The following is a 22,658-nucleotide window of genomic DNA, read 5'->3' as shown; positions in this document are numbered from 1 at the left end:
CTTCCTGATTGGGAATTCTCATTTCTGGTCTATCAGTCCCTCAACATTCAGGTGCAGAGCTAATGTTTTCAGTGTCTATTATGGACTCAGAAAGAGGTACTGGATCTGCTGAATTTCTAGCCGCAGTGTATTGTGTTCTTGGTGATCAGATCAGGTATATCTTTTTAAAGAAATAGAATTCTCTTTTCTTGAGCTGTGGGGTTAGAAAATCTCAAGACTAGATGCTATCAGCCTAATCTTTCATGATTTCACCATCCTCAGAAGGATTATCTCCTGAAGACAAATTCTCATTCAAATGATACTAGCTACTGAGTTGTTTTAGTTTAGTTCACTAACAAAGTAAAGTGTATATTGTACCACCCCCCATGTCAAAATCAGACAGTCCAAAATCTTTTATGCTCATTCTCTAGCTGCTTCACACATTCTAGATCCTTGGCTTCAGGATGAGGAAATAAAAGAACCATTTCTCTGATGGTACTCAGGAAAGTTCTTTATTGTTCCCCACTTGGAAATAGGAATTAACTGTCTCTCAACACTCTGTTAAGAAAGGTTTCTTCAACAGACATGGGCAACATCAATTGTAACTGAATAGGGCATTATTTCTGAATGATTACTAAGGCACAATCACTTAAAAATAATTAAATTGCCTAAGACTAAGATAGCTAGGTATAACATCTGGTGTATTCTCATAAGAGAATAAAAGGATAAAGCAGTTCCCTGACACTTGTTTCCCTAGCTGGGGACTGAAATATCTCAACAGGAAAAGAATAAATCCCTCCAGCATAAATATTATCTTGCCATGATTTAAAAAACGAACAAAACAAAAAACCCAACCCCACAAAACAAAAAAGAACAGAGCAATAAACAAGACATAGTGTTTGGTAACGTATGGCATTAGAACTAGAAGAAAATTTAAAAAAAAAAAAAATTAAGAAAACAAACACTACAGGCTAATCCATGCCAGGCACTCTATTAACTGCAAAAATGCAAATGGGCAACCAAACTACACGAACAATACACCAACACTTCAAAGATCATAAACTACAATTTTCTACCCACTGAAACTAGCATGTCTATTGTTCTCTTTTCTTATTCTGTATTGTACTCTATGGCTACTTTAAAGTTCCCTGAGGTCTCAAAGTGCAGATTTACAAAAAGGCTATTGAACTTACGATGTAAAAAGCAGTCATATTTAAAACAGCGCCTACAGAAGAGTGTATGGAAGGAGTGCAGACTCTGCTCTCTCTGAACAGATTTTGCATTTGGTCCATCTATGTTTGGTGTGCACTCAGGAGGAAGAGCTCCTGGAAGCTGCTGCTCTGTGAGTTCTTTGTATCTTCAAAAAAAGGAAATAAAAATCATTGTTTATTCTGTTCAGAAAGGGTAAAGTTTTGTTTTAACACCACTGTAAATCCAAAGTAACTCCTAGTTTCAATGCATTTAATCTGGACCTACTGGTGTAAATAAGAAAAAATATTGCATTAGAGAGACAGAATAAATTCTACCTTTGGGGAAAAAAGTTATCTTGGCAAAACAGTGCAGTTAAGTTATTTTTGTTCTATGACAGTATAGCTAACTAAAAAGTGAAATTAAGTATATCAAATGTTATGTGAAGTGCACCAAGAGTGACTACATAATGACAAAGTAATTCTGTACTTATTAATTCTGGAGAGTGGAGGGAAAAGCATGGGGGATGGATGTGTTTACTTTTCAAACATGTTTATTCCCCAAATGCTTCCCACTCCTATCCCCACCAGGCCCTTCAAAAAGATTATTGAAACAAAACATTTTCTCTTTCCACCACTGCACCGAGAGTTCAATACATAGCCAAAAAGCACTTTTGCATGGGTAACAACAATACCACCTCTCCTACACAACACTAATTTACAGAGCACAAAGTGCTATACAAACCGAGTCAATATCTGTATCCCCATTTGACAGCTGTCATCCAAGGCCACCCAGTAGGCCAGGAGCAAAGCCAAGGAGAGAAAGAAGAAAAAAAAAAAAAGTCTCCCAAGACCCAGTTGAGTGCACTAATTGCTCCATTATCCACCTCTCTGCCTTAACTAACTACCCATTTCCCAGGTAATCCAAATTTCTGTTCATCCAGTCTGGCTCCAGTCTGAATTAGACCATACAAACAGGGTTATACTATATCTAGGAAGGGAAACTTACAACCTGCAGATCAGAGCTGGCCCCTGGCATCCCTTCATCAGGTCAATGAAGCTTGTGGCTGACCCTCCATGTAGTGGATGACAGCAGCACAGGTGAAGTGCTTGCTTACAAGTCTTCTCCCCCACCACTCCCATAAGCCAAGGGAAAATCCCGTAGCTAGGGGCCAGTGAGGTGTTTTTTGTTTTGTTTTGGGGTAGGAGTGTGCGCTTCTTAACTTGTGTGTGGCCCTCAGACCCAAAAAGTTTCCCCACCTCTACACAATAGCTCTTTTCTAGATGGTACAGAAATCCAGATTCCCATATTATGCAGCGTGCCAACGCCACTTAAGAAATCACAACTTACTTCTCCTTCAACTCCTCTGCTGTACCCTTGTCTGGAAACATCGAAGAAATGGCTTCAAATATCTTGTCAGAAGGAAACTTCCGAGGTGGATGGCTCTCTTTATCTGCACAGAGGAGCAGACAAATATGAAGACTAATGGGAACTATTTTCTGAATAATATTTTGCTCACTTTGGTATTTCACACAGTAACTTTACACGTTAATCTACTTGTAAATTTCCTGTTTTATCCATATTCAAGGAGGCACAAAGCTGACTTAAGAACCTAAATTACAAAGCAAAGAAAGAATTAATTTTCAAAAATCAGAAGCTTTTGGTATATAGTTACAGAGAAGTCAGATTAAGACGTTTAAAATGATTCTTTCCGCAAGTTCTTCTAGACCAGCGGTCACAAACCAGTAGATCAGGATCTAATGGTAGATCCTGGCTCCTCTGCCAGGTGATCCTGACCAGTTTGGCCAGGAGACTACCCAGTGCTGGCTCTTCAGCTGCCCCTCTCCCCACTGGTACGCTGCTGCTGACCTCTACCTTGCAGCCCCCATCCCAGCCTCCTACTTGTTTTGCAAGGTCAGCGGGAGGCAAAGCAGGGAAGCGCATCAGGACTCAGGATGGAAGTAGCTTGCTGGCAGCTGCTCCTACGTTGGAACGTGCTCAGCATATTTAAAAGGACAATGTGAATTTCTATCACTCGCACACTGGATGTGTCTATAACCCTCACACTTACCTTTGTCATTCTTGTTACTTCTTCCAGAATATGTTACTTTAGGCCGGGGTGGGGAACTTTCCCACCATATAAAGCTAGTATGTCTCTATTTTTTTTGGGTGAGTTACCTTGGAACTCCTGCCTTTCCCGGTGTTTGGCAGTGTGTACGACCAGGGGGTGGTGTGTGAATAAAAAGGTGTTTGCTCCTTGCAGAGAGGACGAAGTAATGCCATTCATTTTTCTTTGCTGTGGGCTAGGCTGATGCTGGGGTGTGCCACAGGTTCTTGGAGATCTGGGCAATAGTCTTTATGAGAGGTAACGCCACTCTGGTGGGACCCAATGAGGATAGACTATCCATCATCAGGTCAGCCTCGTCTTTGTCCTCCTTTGCTTGCACCCAAATCCCAGGCTACCTGGAGAAGCAGCTGTTGGAGGGCCCGGCCATCCTCTGGGACAGCAGAAGAACTACACCCAGAGACAAAAAAGATGAGGGGGTGCCAGCCTGCACCTGGCAGCCCATGTCCTTGACTGCTGCTGAGTCCTGTGCGCTCGCCCCTTAGTACAATGGAAACCGCTGTGACACCTGCTTGTGCACTGCCGAGCCCATAGAGGGTGGTGCCAAGCCTTGCACTAGTGGAAGAGGGGGAGGAGGAGCCAGACGCCGAAGCCACCTGGAACCCTAGTTCCCATAGGCACCAGCCTGGTGGGCACTGTAGCGTACAGCACTGAAGAAAGACGCAGCAGTACTACCGAAGCCAACAGAGTTACCAGCTCTGAGGAGGCTGAAGGTGCCAACAAGGAATGGTCCCCAGAGAGTAGTTGCTCCGATGACACATCCTGCTGCAGGGCTCCTAGAAGAGCTGACGGTGCTAAACACGGTGCCAGGGAAGCTCCCAATGCGGCCAGCAGTGATGGCGCTCAGGACTGCGGCTGGATGAAGTGCCCTGGCACTCATGAAACACCCATAGAGTCCAAAAGAGCCATTGGGGTGCTGGCTGACAGTTTGGTGGCCACCACCTCTGTACCGAGTGTCAACTCAGGTGGGAGAAAGAGCAGGCACTCCCACTCCTTCCCAAACCGGAGAAATAAGAGTTGAATTCTGACTTGGATGCCTCCGACACTGACAACCAAGGTGGCATTTGTGCTGAGGGCACTAACGTCGGCACCAGCTGGGATGGTGCCTGCATTGGCACTGTAGTCAATGGAGGTGCCGGGGCACAGATGGCTTCACCATCATGGCAGGTTTGCCCTGGGACAGAGGACGACTTAACACTGGACTTGGGGACGCTATTCTCCTCGGTGGCAAGAAGGGTGCTGTGTTTTGGAGGCGGCTCTGTGCTGCTCTGAATGCCTACGGCATCAATGACAGCTCAGGGAAAAGGGACTGGACCTCCTGACTGCTGTTGATGCTCGACCTTCTGAGGTATGCCCATGGTGTCTCACCTGACGGCACCTGGGGATCCTTTCTCTGCTTCAACACCACAGGAGAGCAGCCTATAGTGCCTCTTCTCTTTGTGAGGAACCAGGGACTGAGACTTGTGTATCCTGGAAGGGTGAGGTACCAGCCCTTCACCATGGCACCTGGCTTCCTTCTCCTTCACCACTGCCGTGGCCAAGCTTGGTGCCAGTGCACTCCACACCAAAAATGTGCTAGGCCCAGTGGATAGGGGCTTCTGTCTGGAGACTTGCCTCCATCATCCAGACCTTGAGGTGCAGTGCCCTGTACTTCAACATTCTCTGCCTGAAGGTCCTACAAATTAGGCAGCAGTCCCGCTGGTGACTCTCGCCCAAACATTTTAAGCAGGGAGATTGAGAGTCGCATTTTGGCTTGAACTTTCCTCAGTCTCCACAGGCTTTGAAGGCCCAGCGCCAAGGCCTCAAGGAGAGGGTGCAGACTCCCTACTCAGGGCCAATGAACTACTCTACAACTATGTAAATATTTAAAACTATTAATAACTAATTAGAACTATCTACAGATAAAGACCAAGTGCTACAAGCTACTGATACAAATGCTCACATGAGCAAAGGGGAGATCCAGCAACCAACACCGTGGCAAGAAGGAAATGAGTGGTGGGTTGGGTCAGGCAGTGCCTATATGAGGGGCTATATCAGCGCCACTCCAAGGGAAGCTGCAATGACCCAATGGCTACTGGCTAGGGGAACAATTTTCCAGCAACTGGGCATGTGCGAGCATGCGCCCCTACACTGGAATGCATGTGAGCAATCACTGGAAGAACTACTGTTATTCTTCAAGATATGCTGGACACGGCAGTTCTACCTCAGATGTCTGTAATCACATATGTGGAAGAAAGGCCTTGGTTTCCAGGGATTCCAAGACAGCTCCTATAAACTTCATCTTTGGTACAGGTGACACGACAAACTTTACCACGTTGCTGAGCAATCCTAGAGCGTTGTAAGCAGACTGAAGGAGAGACAGTAGACATCACTGCAACTCTGTACCAGTCTCTCACCAACCAGCCACCCAGGTAGGAAAGCACCTGAACACAATTTCCTCAGGAATGCAGCCAACACTGCTATGCACTTAATGAAAACGTGGAGATGCAGAAGCGCCAAATGATAGTACTGCAAATTATCTGGTAGAGGCACTGGTAGACCAGGAATTGGAGGAATGTCCTTGGCTTTGATGTAGTTCCAACTGGAAATACTTAAGTAGAAGACAGCATCCAGGGAGGCAATTAATGGAAGACAAAATGACAATGTGAAACAATTTTTTTCAAATAGTTGTTCAGCTGTGGCAAACCTACTACAATCTGAGACCCCCATTTGTTTTGGGGATTGGAAAACAGCAGGAATAAAGCCCCCTTCCTCTGAATAAGTGGTAAACTTCAAACTACAGTTAAGATTATCATCTGAAGAAGAACTCCTCTGAAAGAGTGGTCCCGGGATTGGGAAGGTGGTAGGATGAAGAAACAGAAAAACTGAAGCTTATGGTGAAGCAGTTCTTGACAAACACAACAAAATGATTGCTTAAAACTCCCAAGTTGTTTCAAAAAGCTGGGTTGTCTCCCCCTGTGCCTTCTGCCCTTTTGCATAAGTAGGTTCTGGTGGCAAGATGTAAACTGATGGAAAGTCGTGTGGCTGCTGAGGGCAAAACTGTGCCCATGTTATCAAATTATGGGTTGCAGCAACTAGCAAAGCTCGGTCAGTAGCCACTGATGACAGGTGAGCACAACTCACATACTGTCATTAAAAATCAGTAGCACAAAGCTCAACAGGTCTGAAGCCACAGTATACACTTGCAGATTTGATGAGACAGAGCCTATTGCTGGTCAACACTGATAGCACTACTGAACTACTAGGTACTACATTAGGGGCTGATTTCAATGGGCCCAGGGCTGGCACCAGAGTAGATGGGTGCCTTGGTATCAAGTGTACGCTACTCCCTTTCTCAGAATGCTTGCCAGAATTCAGTGTCAGGGAACTCAAGCTTTTGGTTCCTTCAAGCTATCTTATGGGGCTTTTTCCTTGGTTCTAAAAAAGGACCAGCACTGAGATATAACAGAAATAGGAGGTACAGTCCTGACAGAAGCACATGCCTGCTATCTGCTCTGAGCAGTCTAGCTCTGATGATAGGCACAAGAAAGAATCAGAAGAAATTTAAGTCTAGACTCCTTGTCTGTCTTTCAAATTTAGCACTAAAACCTGACATACAATTCCCCATGACACTTCAGACAATCGGCATGCAGGTCATTTGTTGATATTGGTTTCTTGACGGAATAGTAGACTTTGAAGTCCATTGACTGAAACATGCACCAGTACTTCTACCCAACAACTGGAACAAAAACACACCAAAAAAAAACGAAAAAAAACAAAAGAAAACTTACAAGTACCTAGCACTGGAACTATGGCGAGAACCAGAATCAAGTATATGCAAAACAGACAATTTAAGGAAAAACCTGCAATAGCAAGATAATACACCCCAATAACCATCATGAGTAGTAAAGGAATTGAGCAGAACCAGAGGTGGCTCTGCCCTTTATACCACTGAAACAATGGCACAAGGCAACAGAAGGTGCATATGCTGCCCCAATGCATACAATGGCGGCAACCTCTCCAACAGTGCACCAGACATGTGCACACACACCTGAAGCAGAATGGATATGTGCACTCACTAGACAAAAGTGATGTTAACTGCACCTAGCAAAAAAAAACAAATCTGAACTTTGTCCATGTATTGAGAAAATAATCACAGAAAAAACTGCTACAATAATATAAAATACTAGATTGACATACCCATTCTGTTGCCGTCTCGGTCTTTCTGTTTTTCGTCTTGCTCATCAAGATTGTCATCTCCATCATCATCATCTTCATCATCACTATACTGACCAAGTGCATTTACCAGCTCCACAAATATCTCATCATTGATAAATCCACATTCTGAAATTCAGTAAGATTGGAAGTGAAGCAAAAAGAGAAGAAAAATATATACATAGTATTTATTTCTACCCCATATTTCACTTTTTAAAACAACTAAGTATGGTTACGCATTTAGCTATCAGACCTTGTGCTCAGAGCATATTTAAATCCATAAACTCAGTACAACAGAGGACTTGCTAAGCAAGAGGACAAATGAGAAACATCAACAATTTCTTACTTGTTAATTTTAAGGGACTTTTCCTCAAATCCCTCTATGCTAGCCAAGAGTATGAATATAAATCCTTCCACCAAAGAGAAAAACAAAGCTCTAGTAATATCACACTTCCCACAAGATAAAGGGGACCTCTAATAGCTGGGGTATTGGTCACTTTGTGCCATACTGGCAATGCAAAAGGAAGTGATGATCGTTCACTGCTATCCTCTCCTCAGTTATCCACACCACCCACTTAGGAAGCATGCCAGAGAAGTTCATTTATACATAGTTAAGGCAAGAGAAATAAAAGGTATTTTCCTAGTTCATCTCCTAGTTCATTTTGGCTACAATTATGCCATTTTCCCCTATAATTCAGAAGCCCTGTCAAAACAGACAAGATTATGCTTGATTTCTCCTTGAAATGTTTAACCTCTTATCTAATGTGTCCCTAAAAAGGCACTTCCCCCTCTACTGAAGAACAGCCGCAGCCAGTAGACAGCAACGAAGGGTCCTGTGGCACCTGATAGACTAACAGAAACTGTTAGTTTCTATAACTCTAACTGTTATAACTGTTAGTTTCTATAACTGTTAGTCTATCAGGTGCCACAGGACCCTTCGTTGCTGTTACAGATCCAGACTAACACGGCTACCCCTCCGATACTTGACAGCCAGTAGACGTAACTCTAGTTTGTTAATTACACTACTACAAGGCTTCCTCAGTGAAAACAACAGTGGCAAGGAACCACCTGCACTGGGAGAGGGTGGAGAGAGAGCTAAAAGACATCACAAGTGACTTCACTGAAGAAAGTTGCTGCTAACATTCAAAAGGGAGGTACATGAAGAATTTAGTGCTCCTGCTAAAAGACTAAGTAGAGAGTTTGACTTTCCTACCTCCTGAATGGGATTGCCTTTCCTCATGATCTCAGATTCCCATATTAGCTCTATTAGTTGCATCTCTGTGAAAAGACTGAGTTAAGAGGGAAAGGAAACAATCTCCATTTGAGACTGAACATCTGTTTTTGATGCAGCTAACTACCCTTAAGTTTAGGCTGTAAAGAAAGACATTTTTGAAGATGAAGCCTTTATATGGCATCCTTCACTGGGACTGTCACTATCTTGGTCCAAGGAATCCCCTCCTCCCATCCCAAAAAAGACTACCTTCCCAATGTCAACAGTTTCTCTAAGTCTGTAGAAACATCCATAGAGAAAGAGCCCCACAACCATTTCCACCTAAGACAGAAAGGAAGTATCAATACTGCTATTCTGAAAAGGACTTCCATATGGACACAGCATCAAGACAGGTGACTAGCATTAGATAGTCTTTTGCTCAACAGAGGGTTTTCTTTTCATGAATGGTGATTGAAAAACTAGTGCTTTCTTTCACCTCAAAGTTCCAAACACAGGGCTTCCTTCTCCCAATTATTGCAGTATAAACCTGAAGTGCTATCAAAGAGCAGGATTCAATGTTACTGGGCAACAAAAGAGGGACAGAGAGCACCTGACAGAAGTGAAACCAAAGGCTCAGACAAATATACTACTGAACAGAACTGCAGAGTATATCTTCACCACACAAGCTGAGGCTCTGCTCTTAGGGTTTTGTAGAAAGCAACTATGAAAGTCAGCTTTGTGACAGGAATAGTCCCACAAACTAGAAGTGGCAGAAGACATCATGGCTAATGGACCAATCCCTCACTCCTGGAAGTGAAAGGAGGAAAAATACTATTGCAAAGCATTCTACACATTAGAACACTATGCAAAATACTAATGCAAGGAGAGTACTAAGGACAGTGTTGCCTAAAGGGATGCAGATGTAGTTAAAAGCACAAACACCGTCCTCACAGAAGAAATGATTCAACCACCCATCCTCATTTCTAAGAGTGTTAACACCAGAGTTTTTCCTTTTTCCTGTAATCTGTTTATAGACAGTGTATTTTAGTGGCCTAAATGCAAGATTAGCGAGCATGAACTTTCTTGCTTTGAACCCCAGCAATTACAGTAATTAACTGTATGCAGTGGGCAAACTTACCCTCACTATTTCACCCCTCTGGACCGGTATGAGGATTTAAGTTCATATGTTCAAACAACTGCATAAATATTAATCCTTTGTTACATACATAGGCATTCATTAAGTAAGATGGTCATACTCACTATTTGGCACCACACAAGGGGATGATGGAAAATACTAAACAAATTAATATCAGTAGGTCTTCAGGAATAAGACTTAAATTTTGATATATCACTTACAAACAAAAACATAAAATAAAGCTGACTTCTACACAACCAACTACCTACATTTGGGTCAGGAAGAAGTGACAAATACACATGGTGTGTTAGACTCACCTCTGTCTCCATGTACTTTTCCATCATAGTTCTTGATCAGTTCTTCAATAAAGGTTCCATCCTGGTCAAGCACTTCATCACCCATGTAAGGAATGTTATGTAAAACCGTTTCATCCTCTACCTAAAAGTAGTAGAAAGGTTTATGATTACAATAAAAGCAAAAGATATTCTCTCAGGCTAACTCTACACTAGAGAGATTTGTTGAGGGAAGTTTTTATCAGAAGTTTTTATCATCCGACCAAACTTCTGTCAACAGATTGCAGCCAGACGGCAGGGCAAATCAAAAGAATGATCCGCTCTGTCAGAGAGCAGCCAGACTGCCCATCCACCCAATAGGCAAAACAGCCAACCAGAAGCAGAGCAAATAGGGTCGCCTGGTGTCCCGGAAGCTCTTTCTGTCCATAGAAGGTGCCCTAGCCCCCACCTTCCTGAATGTCCAGACTGGCTGTTTGTCGACAGCTCTCTGTTGACAGAGGCATTCTTCCTCATGGCAAATTGGGTACAGCTGTCACCAAAAGTGATACATTCTCTTGAGTTACTGTCGACAGAACACCCTCAGAAGTCTGGTCACTCTGTGGATTTTGTCAACGAAATGGCCGTTTTGCCAACAAAATCCTCCAGTCTAGACATAGCCTTGCTGAACACACAAGAAAAATTACTTGCATGTTTTACCAGTACCCCACTTCAGCAGTGTGACTGCCCCAAACCTGCAATAAGTAGCATTCTATATAAACACATAAGTATTCTGAAATAAAGTAACTTTTTCTGGACTATAATATTCACATAGGCAATTAGAATGGTTATTACAGCTATTCCACTATAGCTATTCTGATCAATTTTCCCCTATATAGACAAGTCGTTATCTTCAAAAGTATACTCAGTATGTTAACAGATAATCTGTTGTCTGAAATGAATTACGTATTTGTTGTTAAATTCCCTTCATGATTATTTAGCTTAAATAAAATTGGTCTTTTAACTTTGCCTTTCAGGGAAATAGAAGATGATGTTTAGTTTTTGTTAGTAAAAATTGTCATCGTAGATTGGAGTTTTCTGGTAATTTAGCTGCTGATATTATTTGGGTTATTTTTTCCTAAAAATCACATCTTACAGGAAGAAGCAAGTCTCTTTGGAGGCACATACAGTAATTTGTATGTTTTAAACTTTTTTTTAGTCTAAATAAATAAAATCACCTGCCTTCAGTACACTAAACACACATGAAAAAATGTAAATAGTTAACTACTGTGTCAAAAGTGCAGTTCCTAAAATAATTTAAATGTCTGTTTATAATAGTAATCAGGCATACAATAAATCCTGCATCTCTGAAGGAATTAACAGCACTTAATGGAGACAAGGAGAGTAGATTCTCCAAAAACAACAACTCATTGGGACTTCCTTCTGGACACAAAGTTTTAGTCCTCATTACTAAAAATGTTTCATCCTCTATAGTTCAAGTTTGATAAAGGTCACAAAATTTGTTTTTGGTCAAAATCTAGACCTTAACTGACATCCATCCTAAGCACAAAACCATTATACATAAATCAGGATTTCTATGCTGCTGAGGACATGGGCTGGAATAACTTTAACTTTGCAATACTCATATTATGGAACACTGGAAGATTTAGGTGGGAAAGTTTAAGTCTACGGGCAGGCTATCACTCTCCTGCTTGACCATTAGTGCTCACCAAGCATCATGACAAATATCTTTAAAATGTCCTCTTTTTTTTTTTTTTTTTTTAACAGCAATCAGTACTAAAACTTTTGTCTGCTCAGAAGAACCTGTCATCAGTCACCTTTTAATATTCAACCTTTTCCAAAAAAGTTCATAAAATAACTGGGGGGGGGGGGGAAAAAAAAAAAAAAAAATGAGGCAACTGGATAGTACAAGAAAAGAAAACTGACGTAAAGTAGTACAGAAAGCAACATTTCAGTTATTTTGTATAAATCTGAATATTAAATAATGCAAGAGTTATTATTTTGGGTATACAGGTTGGACCTCCCTGGTCCGATATCTCTTGGACCTGACTGGTGCCAAACAAGGGAGTTCTTGCCAGACCAGGGGAAGTCAAGCTTCCAGGCCCTACCAAAGGGCTGTCAGCCTGCCAGACAGACCCCCACAAACTCCCTGCACCTGGCCTGCTGGCGGAACTCCACTCCTGCTAGGTCACTGATGTTGCTGGACCACAGTGTCCCAGACCAAAGAAGTTCAACTTGTACTAGTTTATTGGGTTCAACTTAACCTGTAATTTATCTCCCTAAATGCTTCTATTTTTAAACTTATTTTTAACAGATACTGCACCTCCATGCATTGTCTTTGGGGACACGTATATTAAATTTATGAATAGTTTATGTATGATTGTATTTTATTCCTATTGGGGAGGGTTAATAGCTCCTCCAGGAACTAAAATACACTGAGCCACTGAGACTAATCAACTCCAAAGAAGTTCTATAGCCTACATATTCTGTAGCAGGCTGGGTTTTCCAATGACTAGGGAAGAAAGAAAAGGCTTTTGATATAAAAAGGATGAGCTTCAACTGGCTGATAGCCTTCATTTTGATACAGCAAATGGATCTCTGTCCAATGCAAGGCCTCAATCCTTGCTAACTGTTTAGAAGGAACGCTAGTCTATTACACTCCCTATATGGAGGTGGGTGGTTTCCAGTACGTTTAATGAGGACTGTAAATCTGTCATTGTTTTCTTAGTAATATTTTTGCCCTATGAATAAATGTGCTTGGTTAAAAGAGCTATGTGGTCACTGGGAAAAACACTATCAATTGTTATCCGTAACAGAGCTATGCAGGAGATGTCCTTTAACCAGACTGACTTGCTAGAAATATCACAGTAAATGGCAGAAGCCTGCATAGTAAACCCATCCAGGAGAGGGGAGAAGGAGTCCTACCAAGAAACGGGAGACAGGAGAGACCTGAATGGCATGCCTGGAGTGGACCACAAGGTGCACAGATCAGGTGCACGTGCACTTAACTTGAAATTGAGACACTTACCATAAAATTTTGTTGGAGGGGAGACCAAGAATACATTATGGGCACTGAAGCAACAGCATTCAGAGTCTTGAGGGGGATGACTTGCTTTGGAAAATCTAAGTCGCTGGTAACAGAGCACTGAAATGAGAGGTAGAAATTACACTTATTTCCTGGCAGTAATTCTAATAAACTACAAAAGGTTGTTTTAATTAATCAAATTTAAACAAATGTCAAAATTAGTTAAATCTGCCTTTGGAAAATTGCTTCAATTTTGGGTGATGGTATTAGGAAGAGATCTAATAAGCAAGAAACACAAATTATTTTGTTTGCAGAGTATTTGCTAATCATTTCTATACCATGGGTTTTTTTTGTTTCCTGTCACATATAATGATATCCAGGCTCTCATTCAACAGACATTACACTCAGTCTACTTAACTAACTGCTGTTAAGTTTTTCTGTTATCTGAAACAGATTTAGTACTTGATGGACACAATTGATCTGGTGTTTACAGTGTGTTAACTAGATAACTGGGAGACAAAGAAGAACTCCTCCAGACTTTACACTAATTCACTGCTGAGATCAAATAAGAATGGCTTTTTAGAAATATGGACATATTGGTCCTTTAATACCAGCAAGTCATCACTCAACTTGTCCTGTAAATCTGGACCTACGTTATATTCCTAACTTATCCCAAAACCTTGGATAATGTGTATTGTGTGCACATCAATACTAAAGTGAAATTTTATTCTAATATTGAACTCTAAACTGTCAAACAGTGTTTTTAATATGACATTCTTTTAAAGTTCACTTCTTTGCAGGCAAAAAAAATCATTTTTCCTAAAACAGAAAGGAAAAGATATCACAAAAAGGGTGCAAAACGACAGAACACTTACAATCTGAAGCAAGAAATGGTTTTAAAAACTAAAATATTTATATAATCAATCAATTTGATTAGTCCTAGGACATAAATATTCTAAGCCAGGGCCTGAAAAGTGTACTAGTTCTCATAACTGGGGGCAGGTACACAATCTCTGTAAATTTCATTTTTAATGTTTATAGCCCTTCTACTTGCAAATGTAACCTTCCCAATTATAGGCAGAGGTGGTGATGGTGCCTACACTTCAGGCTGCTCAACATTTCCACTTTAAGAACCCTGATCAGAGCTACTTGTTATTTTACCAAACTTTAACCATTCGGGCTGAATATTTTTGTGCCAAGAATATGCCTGGCTGACATATTGTGTTTTTAAGTTCCAGCTCAAACAATTCAGCCATTTCTCAGAACACATTTAGGGGAGGGGGAAAAAAAAAAAAAATGCACTTTTTAATGCGTGTCTCCCCCCATGCCTTATTTACTACACTCCATTCAAACACTACTCTGAAGACATCATTACCAATGTCCTCACAGGCTTTTCTATGGCACGCATCACTACATTATCCGAGTGCTTCACGAGCATACACAGAGAAAGCTTTGTTATCCAGCGCTAACAGGGAATGGGGGTTGCCAGTAAAGTAAATGTGCCAGGTAACAAAGCTTATTTCTCTGCCCCTGCCCCCTACTTGTAGATCCAGCTTCTGGAAAGCTTGAGGTAGACTGAGGAAGGAAGGAGGCACCTGCTGATGACCTCCTACAGCAGTCCCTGCTGTCAGAAGCCCCACAGTGGCCTGCTGGACAGGTGGGAATCAGCCACGTACACCTGAAGACATTCCAGGGATAATGCCAGTTAAAGTTAAGCAGTTAACAGAATGCCAGATAAAGTTTCCACTGTATATGTTTGAAAAAGCCATTTACTTCAGTTGCAATTGGTCAGGACTTCTGCAAATCAGCCCAGGATCTCAAGCTGGAGATCCAGAAAATGTGGCAAACTTCATCACCATCATGTCCTTGAGAAATGCAGCATCACACAAGAACTTTGCTTCAGAAGCAGGGACAGAATCCAGTTCAGCACAGCAGTACTCGACTGCTTTAACCATGAAGCCATCCTCTCTCATGCAACACTTTCTTGACTCAGTCGTTACACACCTTGAAACTTCTGCAACAAGTGAAACAGGTCCTACAGACTACAGCCTTCTCCTTCACTACATAAACCTGACATGCTTAGAGCAAGTCTGTCCTATACATTGCATGAGGTAGTGTGTAACCTAAGCATTTTAAACAGTAAAACATGTCTTAATTTTGTGCATGTTAGAGTCTTAACTGAATAGCAATGTTATGAATTCCTTCTGAATAAGCAAATGATAAGAGTAATAATCATTAGTTCCTAGATAAGGTGCTATGACCTCATATGAAAACAGAACGTCAGTGCTTAACACTTGATCTGCCAGCCAATTTTTCACCAGTAAAACCAAATGTGCCGACAACTTCATAACTAGAATTACCACAACACGTTAACCAACCTCCCTGGTCCCACGCAATGAGCTCACAGAAGTCATGATGTGTACAGGCTGTATCCTACGTTGTTTCCATTCTTGATTTAATATTTCTGTTCTTTCCTGTATCTTCTGACGATTAGAATTAAACATACTCTATGGACGAAAGAGAATTGTTACTGTTCCAAACAAATTATTAAATGAATCAAAACCTCGTCATATAGCATCAGATCTATTTTAACAACATACATCTTTGAAAACACTAAATGCACTTAAGCAACACAATAATAAAAAAGTGTTAATAATGCTCTGTTTTCAGCATTTCTACCTATTTTGAAAAAGCATTTTCCTCTAAAATATCAAAATATAGAATTAAACACTTATTTTTCTTTAAAGTAGCTATGTTCACCAGCCTGTATTTCTATGAATAAACAACACCAAACCACAAAAAAAGCTCAATATTAAGTTATTCAGGCTTGTTCTCAGCCATGATATTGGGTTTTGTGTGCTTTTTTTTTTTTTTAAGCTGAGAAAGTACAGTTAGTCATTTCTAAATTATGAGAAAGTGGTAACACTGTAAATGTTTTAATTTTTAAAAAAGGCCAACTCATCTCTACTGTATCTCCCCCTGCCCCCCACAATCCCCAATTAAAGGAATTAAAACAAAAATGGAGAGAGAAAGGGCGTGGTAGAAAAGCACTGAACTGACTCAGTATTGCCTGTGGAGAGGTACTGAGACTGATGTTTATCCCTTCTTCCTCCTTTTTCCATGCAATTCATTTCTGAATGTTTGCAGATCTGGGATTTCACAATGGTGCTGCAGGCCAGGGCAGGATATGGCCACTTTCCACAGAACCAACTCTCCTAAAAAATGCATGGATTTTTCACACAAAAACGAATACTGATCTTTGGCATTCCTGACTGAATTAAATATGTAACTAAACACACTGGCCGTGTCTACACTGCAGAGTTTCATTGACAAAACTGGGCTTTTGTCAATAAAACTTGGAGTGTCTGCACACAAAAGGCGTTTTGTCAACAGAGTCTTGACTAAACAGAGCACTTTACCTGACGGTGTTATACCTCTCAGCGTTGAGGAATAATGCTTCTGTCGACAAAAGTGCAGCGTAGACTCTCCGGGGCCCTTTTGTCAATAGACAGGGCTTCCGGTTCTCCAGGCAGCCCTGTTTGTAGAGCTTCCAGTTAGCCATTCAGCCGAGAGAGGGCCAGGAACTCTGGCTGCTCTCTATCAACAGGGTGGATTGCTCTTTCAATCTGCTTTTACGTGTAGACGCAATCTGTCAACAGAATTTTTGCCAGTAGATCTCTTCTGACAGTGATTTCTGTCAACAGATTGCTGTCAAAGTTTTTTAAACAAATTTGGGGTTTCATAGCCAAAACTTGTGGAGCATCTACATACAAAACGTGTTTTAATGACAAACTTTCGACAAAAAAGCTGTGTAGATGAGTCAGGGGACCCTTTTGTTGACAGAGCACATCAAAACGTCAATCCACTTTTATGTGTAGACATGCTGTTGACAGAAATTTTGTCACAACCGCTCTTCCAACAATAACTTCTGTGGAAAGATGCGTCTAGTGTAGACATAGCCATCATATAAACGCCCATCTACAAATTCATATTTCTAATTATGCATTAATATAATTTGAATCAGTTAATAGTTCATGCTGAGATGTGCAATACTTTTATTTTAAAAATGAGTATATAATTCTCGTTCAGGAAAAGATCATTTTCCATACACATACAAAAATATATTTTGTTATGCACAAGATTTCAATTCTACGTTATATTTCAGAAGAAAATCCATTCCAATGTTGAGTATACTTTTTCCAGGAAAGAGGTACAGATGACATACCTTAACTTCATCTGCCCGGCGGAACCTCTTGAGCTGCCTCAGTCGCATGTATTCTGATTTTACACGCTTACGCCAACAAATTGGTCCCTTTTCAGATTTCTTTCCAGTCTGACCCATGATTATCCTGTAATCAACAATATCATGTTTAGATTCACTGACCTAGACACTATAGTTAAGATAGACTCTTATAGATCATTTTATAATGACTGATGAGTAGACAGATTGACAATGGGTTAAAGAAAAAACAGACATTTATTAAAAAAATCAGTTAACCTTCCAGGACTTGATCCTGTAAGGTGCAGAATATCCTGATCCTAATCTAGGCAGTTAAGCATATTTTTCATTTTAAGTAGTATGACTTCAACTGCAGTTGCTCCCAATAAGGTTTCTCATGTGCTTACAGTTAAGCAACTTGCAGGATTGAGCTCTTACTTAGGAAGCCAATGGGAGCGTTCAGATGCCGAGAAACCCTTCACACTATGAAGCAACTAAATTTTTTGATGGAAGATAAAATTTCTAGCTGTGATTTATATATGAGTTTCAAACTGGAGAACACATTACTGTCACCAGAGAGGTGGGCAACCAGAATAAGACAGTTTAAGCTACTTACTATTCAGAAGTACTATCGCAAATGTTTTAACCACGAAAGCACTATTGTGCAAATGAGTATTATGGTCTAAGAGTTAAAAAACTGAATAAATTCACTAGATAAGAAAAATTCTCCAGCTATAGTAAAGGAAGCTATTTAGAACTGGTCCTAAATTCAGGAGAAGAAATATGCTATGTATGAAAAATAAATGTGCACATTTTGCAAACATACCCATGTAATGGTCTCATAACGTTAAATACTTTGAACAGCTGTCACCATTGAATTGTACTTCCTTGCTAACATTTTAGACTTAAAACAAAGCCATTCCCTTAAGATCTGTCCATGCTAAAGAAAAGAACGACTACAACCTACTGTATTTTATTTGCAGTACTTAAACTTGTAGCAGTACTTTATGTTCACAATACCACCCGCAACAGCAGAGCTGGGAAAAAAAAGCATCCAGGCAAAAGTAGGAATTTATTTGGCATGTGTCATCAACTTTTGCAGAATTATTTCTAGTTTTTATGGCTTTGAAGATAAACTTGTAAACGTAAACTAAGGCCAGATATGCACTAAGAAGTTAGGCTGAAGCAGTGACATCACTCTGAGATGTGAGGAAAAAAAAAAAGCTAACCAACCAGTGTCAGCAACATTAGATCAATGGAAGAATTCCTTCTCCAAAATAGAAAACGCCACTCTTGGAGGTGGATTTACTAGACCAATGAGACCTTTTCCCACTGCTTTAAATGAGCAATCTACACTAAAGTTGCAGCATTTTTAGGCTAAGTCTATACTAGGGAAATAAGTCAATTTCAGACACGCAGTTCTAGCTATGGCATTTGCATAGCCAGACTCGATGTATCAAAATCGACTCATTTCCCTAGCATAGGCCTAACCACTATACTTTCCAGTCAACCTCCCTTTCTCCAAGCTAACGCATGGAGTAGAGAGGTTGACTGCCAACCCCAGAGCTCGATTTTGCTGTGTATTTTGTGCAAAATCGAACTCCAAAAGATCGACCCTAACTGGGTGCATCTTCCCAGAAGTATAGACATACCCTTAGTGAAGGTGTGACCTGTGTAACCAATGCAGCACCTTCTTCCTCACTATAGAGCCAAATGTTTTTAGTGCCTGTGCAGCTTGTCAGAACTTTGCCACTCCTCCTGAAACACTACTGAAAAAATTTGTCCAGCTTACATTAACAAAACATCTTTCAGGAGACAAAGTGTAGTTTTCTGCAGCGGTTCAGTTTCCCAATACAGAAAGAATAAGAAGAGTTACGAAGGACTTTAGGAAAAGCTCTTGAGTAACACCTAAAAAGCTGAAGTCTAATAAATATTGGAATAACTGTCCTTTCATTCATATTAAGAGATGAGTCCCACATCACATGAAACATGAAATACTTAACATAAAAATCCACTGTTAATTACCGTACCTATTACTATGCAAGCCATCAAAACAAAAAGCAGTCAAGTAGCACTTTAAAGACTAGCAAAATAGTTTATTAGGTGAGCTTTCATGGGACAGACCCACTTCTTCAGACCATAGCCAGACCAGAACAGACTCAATATTTAAGACAGAGAACCAAAAACAGTAAGCAAGGAGGACAAATCAGAAAAAGAAGTGGGTCTGTCCCATGAAAGCTCACCTAATAAACTATTTTGCTAGTCTTTAAAGTGCTACTTGACTGCTTTTTGTTTTGATAGTGTATAGACTAGCACGGCTTACTCTCTGTTACTATGCAAGCCATGGAGAAGAAAATATTAACCTGAAATGTTGTAAGGTAAAATGTTAAGCAAAAGCGCATGCTTGCATATGTTCTTGGAACAAGGCCAAAAACACTTACTCTGGAAGGTACTTTGTAGCTGGAGCAAGCACAGAAAAAAAATAAGGGGTGCTGAGCACACACCAGCAATCCTGCCATCCAGCTCCTCCCCCATGCTGGTAATGCCCTACCAATCAGTTCCTCCATGTCCCAACCAGAGTCGCTTTCCTGACAGTGATCAACTGTTCGGCAACACGCAGGAGAAAGGAAATAAGTGGGGCAGGATGCGCAGTGTGCAGGGGAGGGATGGGAGCATGTGACAGTGGGCTAAGACCTCAGACAGACTGGGAATGGAGCACACACCGGGAACTCAACTAGTCAGCACCTGTGCTGCTGGGTGCAGAGATGCAGAAGCTTGGACTTCAGAACAGAAACTCCACCCAGATTCAGAGAGGTAGCCGTGTTATTCTGTAGCTTCGAGAACAACAAGAAGTCTTGTGGCACCTTATAGACTAACCAATATTTTGAAGCATAAGCTTTCATGGGCAAAGACCCACTTCATCAGATGCATGAGTGTGGGGGGGGGGGGGGTGTTTAGAGAGGTATTTAAAGAGTAGGGTCCCAGTAAAAGGGAGGGCCAGAGGTGACAAGGTCTATTCAGCAAGGTGGAAACGGCCCAGTATCAACAGTACTTATCAAAAAGAGGAAAACAAGTCAGATCAGACAGGGGGATGTGAGCTTTGTCAGAGCCTAACGGGGAGATATTAGCACCCAGAGCAGAGAAACTGCCTTTGTAAGGTGTGAGCCACTCCTAGTCTCTGTTTAATCTGGTTAATGGAGTCAAATTTGCAAATAAATTGCAGCTCAGAGATCTCTCTCTCCATTCGATTTCTGAAATTTTTTTGTTACAGGACTGTCACCCTCAAATCTGCCACTGAGCGTCCAGGGAGACTGAAGTGTTCCCCCACAGGCTTTTCTGTACATTACCATTCCTGATGTGTGATTTATCTCCATTTATTCTTTTACAGAGAGACTGTCCAGTTTGGCCAACGTAAATTGCAGTGGGGCATTGCTGGCACATGATGGCATATAATATATTAGTAGATGTGAAGGTAAAGGAGCCCCGATGGTATAGTTGGTGTTAGGTCCTGTGATGTCATCACTGGTGTAGATATGTGGGCAGAGTTGGCAGCAAGGACTGTTGCAGTGGCTGGTTCCAGGCTTAAGAGTCACTGGTTTGTGATTTGTAGTTGCTGGTGAGGATTTGTTTAAGGTTGGCAGGCTGTCTATAGACGAGGACAGGCCTGCCTCCCAAGGTCTGTGAGAGTGAAAGATCATTGTTCAGCATGGGACAATGATGCGCTGGAGAGGCCTTAGGTGGGGCTGTATATGATGGTCAGTGGTGTGCTCTTGTTTTCCTTGGGAGGCCTGTCCTGTAGCAGGTGTCTTCTGGGTACCTGTCTGGCTCTATCAATCTTTCCTCACTTCGTTAGGTGGGTACTGTAGTTTGAGAAAACCTTGGCAAAGGTCTTGTAGATGCTTGTCTTCGTCCGATGGATCAGAGCAAATACGGTTGTACCTTAGATTGTCTGTTTGGAACTTCAGGGTTTTGGTTTTTTTTTTCCTTTCTTCTTATTTATAGTGTTAATGGCTGGCCCCAGAGAACAAGAAGTTTAAAGATAACACAAAAGGTCAGAGAGCAAGAACGTGATCAGGAAAGAAAGCTCTGCTGAAACCCTGCAATATCTGGCTCTCTCTCTGGGAGTAAGAAGCAGAAGCATTACTGAAAACTATTGTATTTTTTATGTTTAGTCTAAATAAAAATCTTAGTGGTTTTTCAAGCCCAGAAGACAGAAGAGCAGCAAATCAGAGGGTACTAAAGAGATTTTCAGGGCATTCAAAATGGTTAGTATTGGGTGATCTTGGCAGCTCTTCCTGACAGGCAAATGCCTTGAGAGGTGAATGGACTGCACCCAGGTTGAACATTGTGTGCGCCCAGTTTAGAAAAAGGTCATGATAATGAGATAGGGGAAAGCAGTGTTGGTTGGAGAAAGGAAGTGAGACAAAGTAGTGGTTGTCAAAGAAAGACAGGTAGGTGAAAATTTTCAGTGTCTGCCTATCCAAAAAGATGGTAATTCGAAAGTCCCTAAGGCACACACAGTCTCCAATAATACAGAGAAATACGGTGCAATGATTTTTCTTTGCAATTGCTGATCCTCCCAAGCAAACACTGAAATAATCCAAACTGCAATTTTTATATTGTAATGGTGAGGTGGAACTAGTACAGGCATTTTCACTAATTACTTTAAAATAAAGGTTACTTAGTTGTAACCAGAGCTTTCTGAGATGACCAATGCACACTCTGTTACAAAAGACCATAAAGCCTGCTTCCGCTCTAGATTAGTGGGCTCTATAGACAATGGGACTACCCCAGAAAAGGGCGTGGGTCACAGAGATCGTAAGCACTTCTGAAGCACCGCTCATTGTGACTTGTTTGTCCAGAGCAGTAGTCCAGCCAAAACTCCCATTTCTATATCCCTTCCATTTGGGAACAGGTTAGCTCGCTCTCACAAATGTTTGGAGCTCTATTACCCCCACAGCTGATTGGATTATGGTACTCACAGTTACTTTCCACCCTTCGCCCCAATCCTACCTTCCTGTTCCTTTTTACAGCCTGCTTTCTCAAGATACTTCTCTTTAAACAGATCAGTGCCTAATTGCTTTGGGAGCAGATGAGGTGGTTCCTCTGGAGCACGGGGGGGGGGAAGGAGATGTCAGAGATGTCCAAGTATTTTCTGGCCCCCAGATCCCAAGGAGCCTTCTCTTTGCAGACTCCACAAATACGCCATATATGTGAGTGAGAAAGGGAGAGAACTCAGTGGTTAGAGCACTGGCCTTGTAAATCAAGGGTTGTGAACTCAGTTCTTGAGGAG

At 41.3% G+C, this 22,658-nt stretch overlaps 1 protein-coding gene across 5 annotated transcripts in view; it reads right to left on the bottom strand.

The window, feature by feature from the left end:
* EZH2 (enhancer of zeste 2 polycomb repressive complex 2 subunit) overlaps nt 1–22,658 on the bottom strand; it is a 64,691-nt gene that overhangs the window by 21,563 nt on the left and 20,470 nt on the right. For 4 of the 5 annotated variants that reach the window (XM_074986027.1, XM_074986026.1, XM_074986023.1 and 1 more), the window contains exons 3-9: nt 17,372–17,495; nt 15,525–15,653; nt 13,150–13,266; nt 10,149–10,269; nt 7,472–7,615; nt 2,518–2,620; nt 1,173–1,336 (exon numbers count right to left, since the gene is read on the bottom strand). In XM_074986027.1, coding sequence (XP_074842128.1) covers nt 1,173–1,336; nt 2,518–2,620; nt 7,472–7,615; nt 10,149–10,269; nt 13,150–13,266; nt 15,525–15,653; nt 17,372–17,495 — 902 coding nt within the window. The remainder of the gene's footprint in view (nt 1–1,172; nt 1,337–2,517; nt 2,621–7,471; nt 7,616–10,148; nt 10,270–13,149; nt 13,267–15,524; nt 15,654–17,371; nt 17,496–22,658) is intronic. The other variant, XM_074986028.1, reaches the window with a different exon arrangement.

This window comes from Carettochelys insculpta, chromosome 2 (genome assembly GCF_033958435.1).
Source record: "Carettochelys insculpta isolate YL-2023 chromosome 2, ASM3395843v1, whole genome shotgun sequence".
In the NCBI taxonomy this organism is placed as follows: Eukaryota; Metazoa; Chordata; order Testudines; family Carettochelyidae; genus Carettochelys; species Carettochelys insculpta.
The sequence above is the reverse complement of the archived record's forward strand: the minus strand, read 5'-3'. Positions and strand labels throughout refer to the sequence as shown.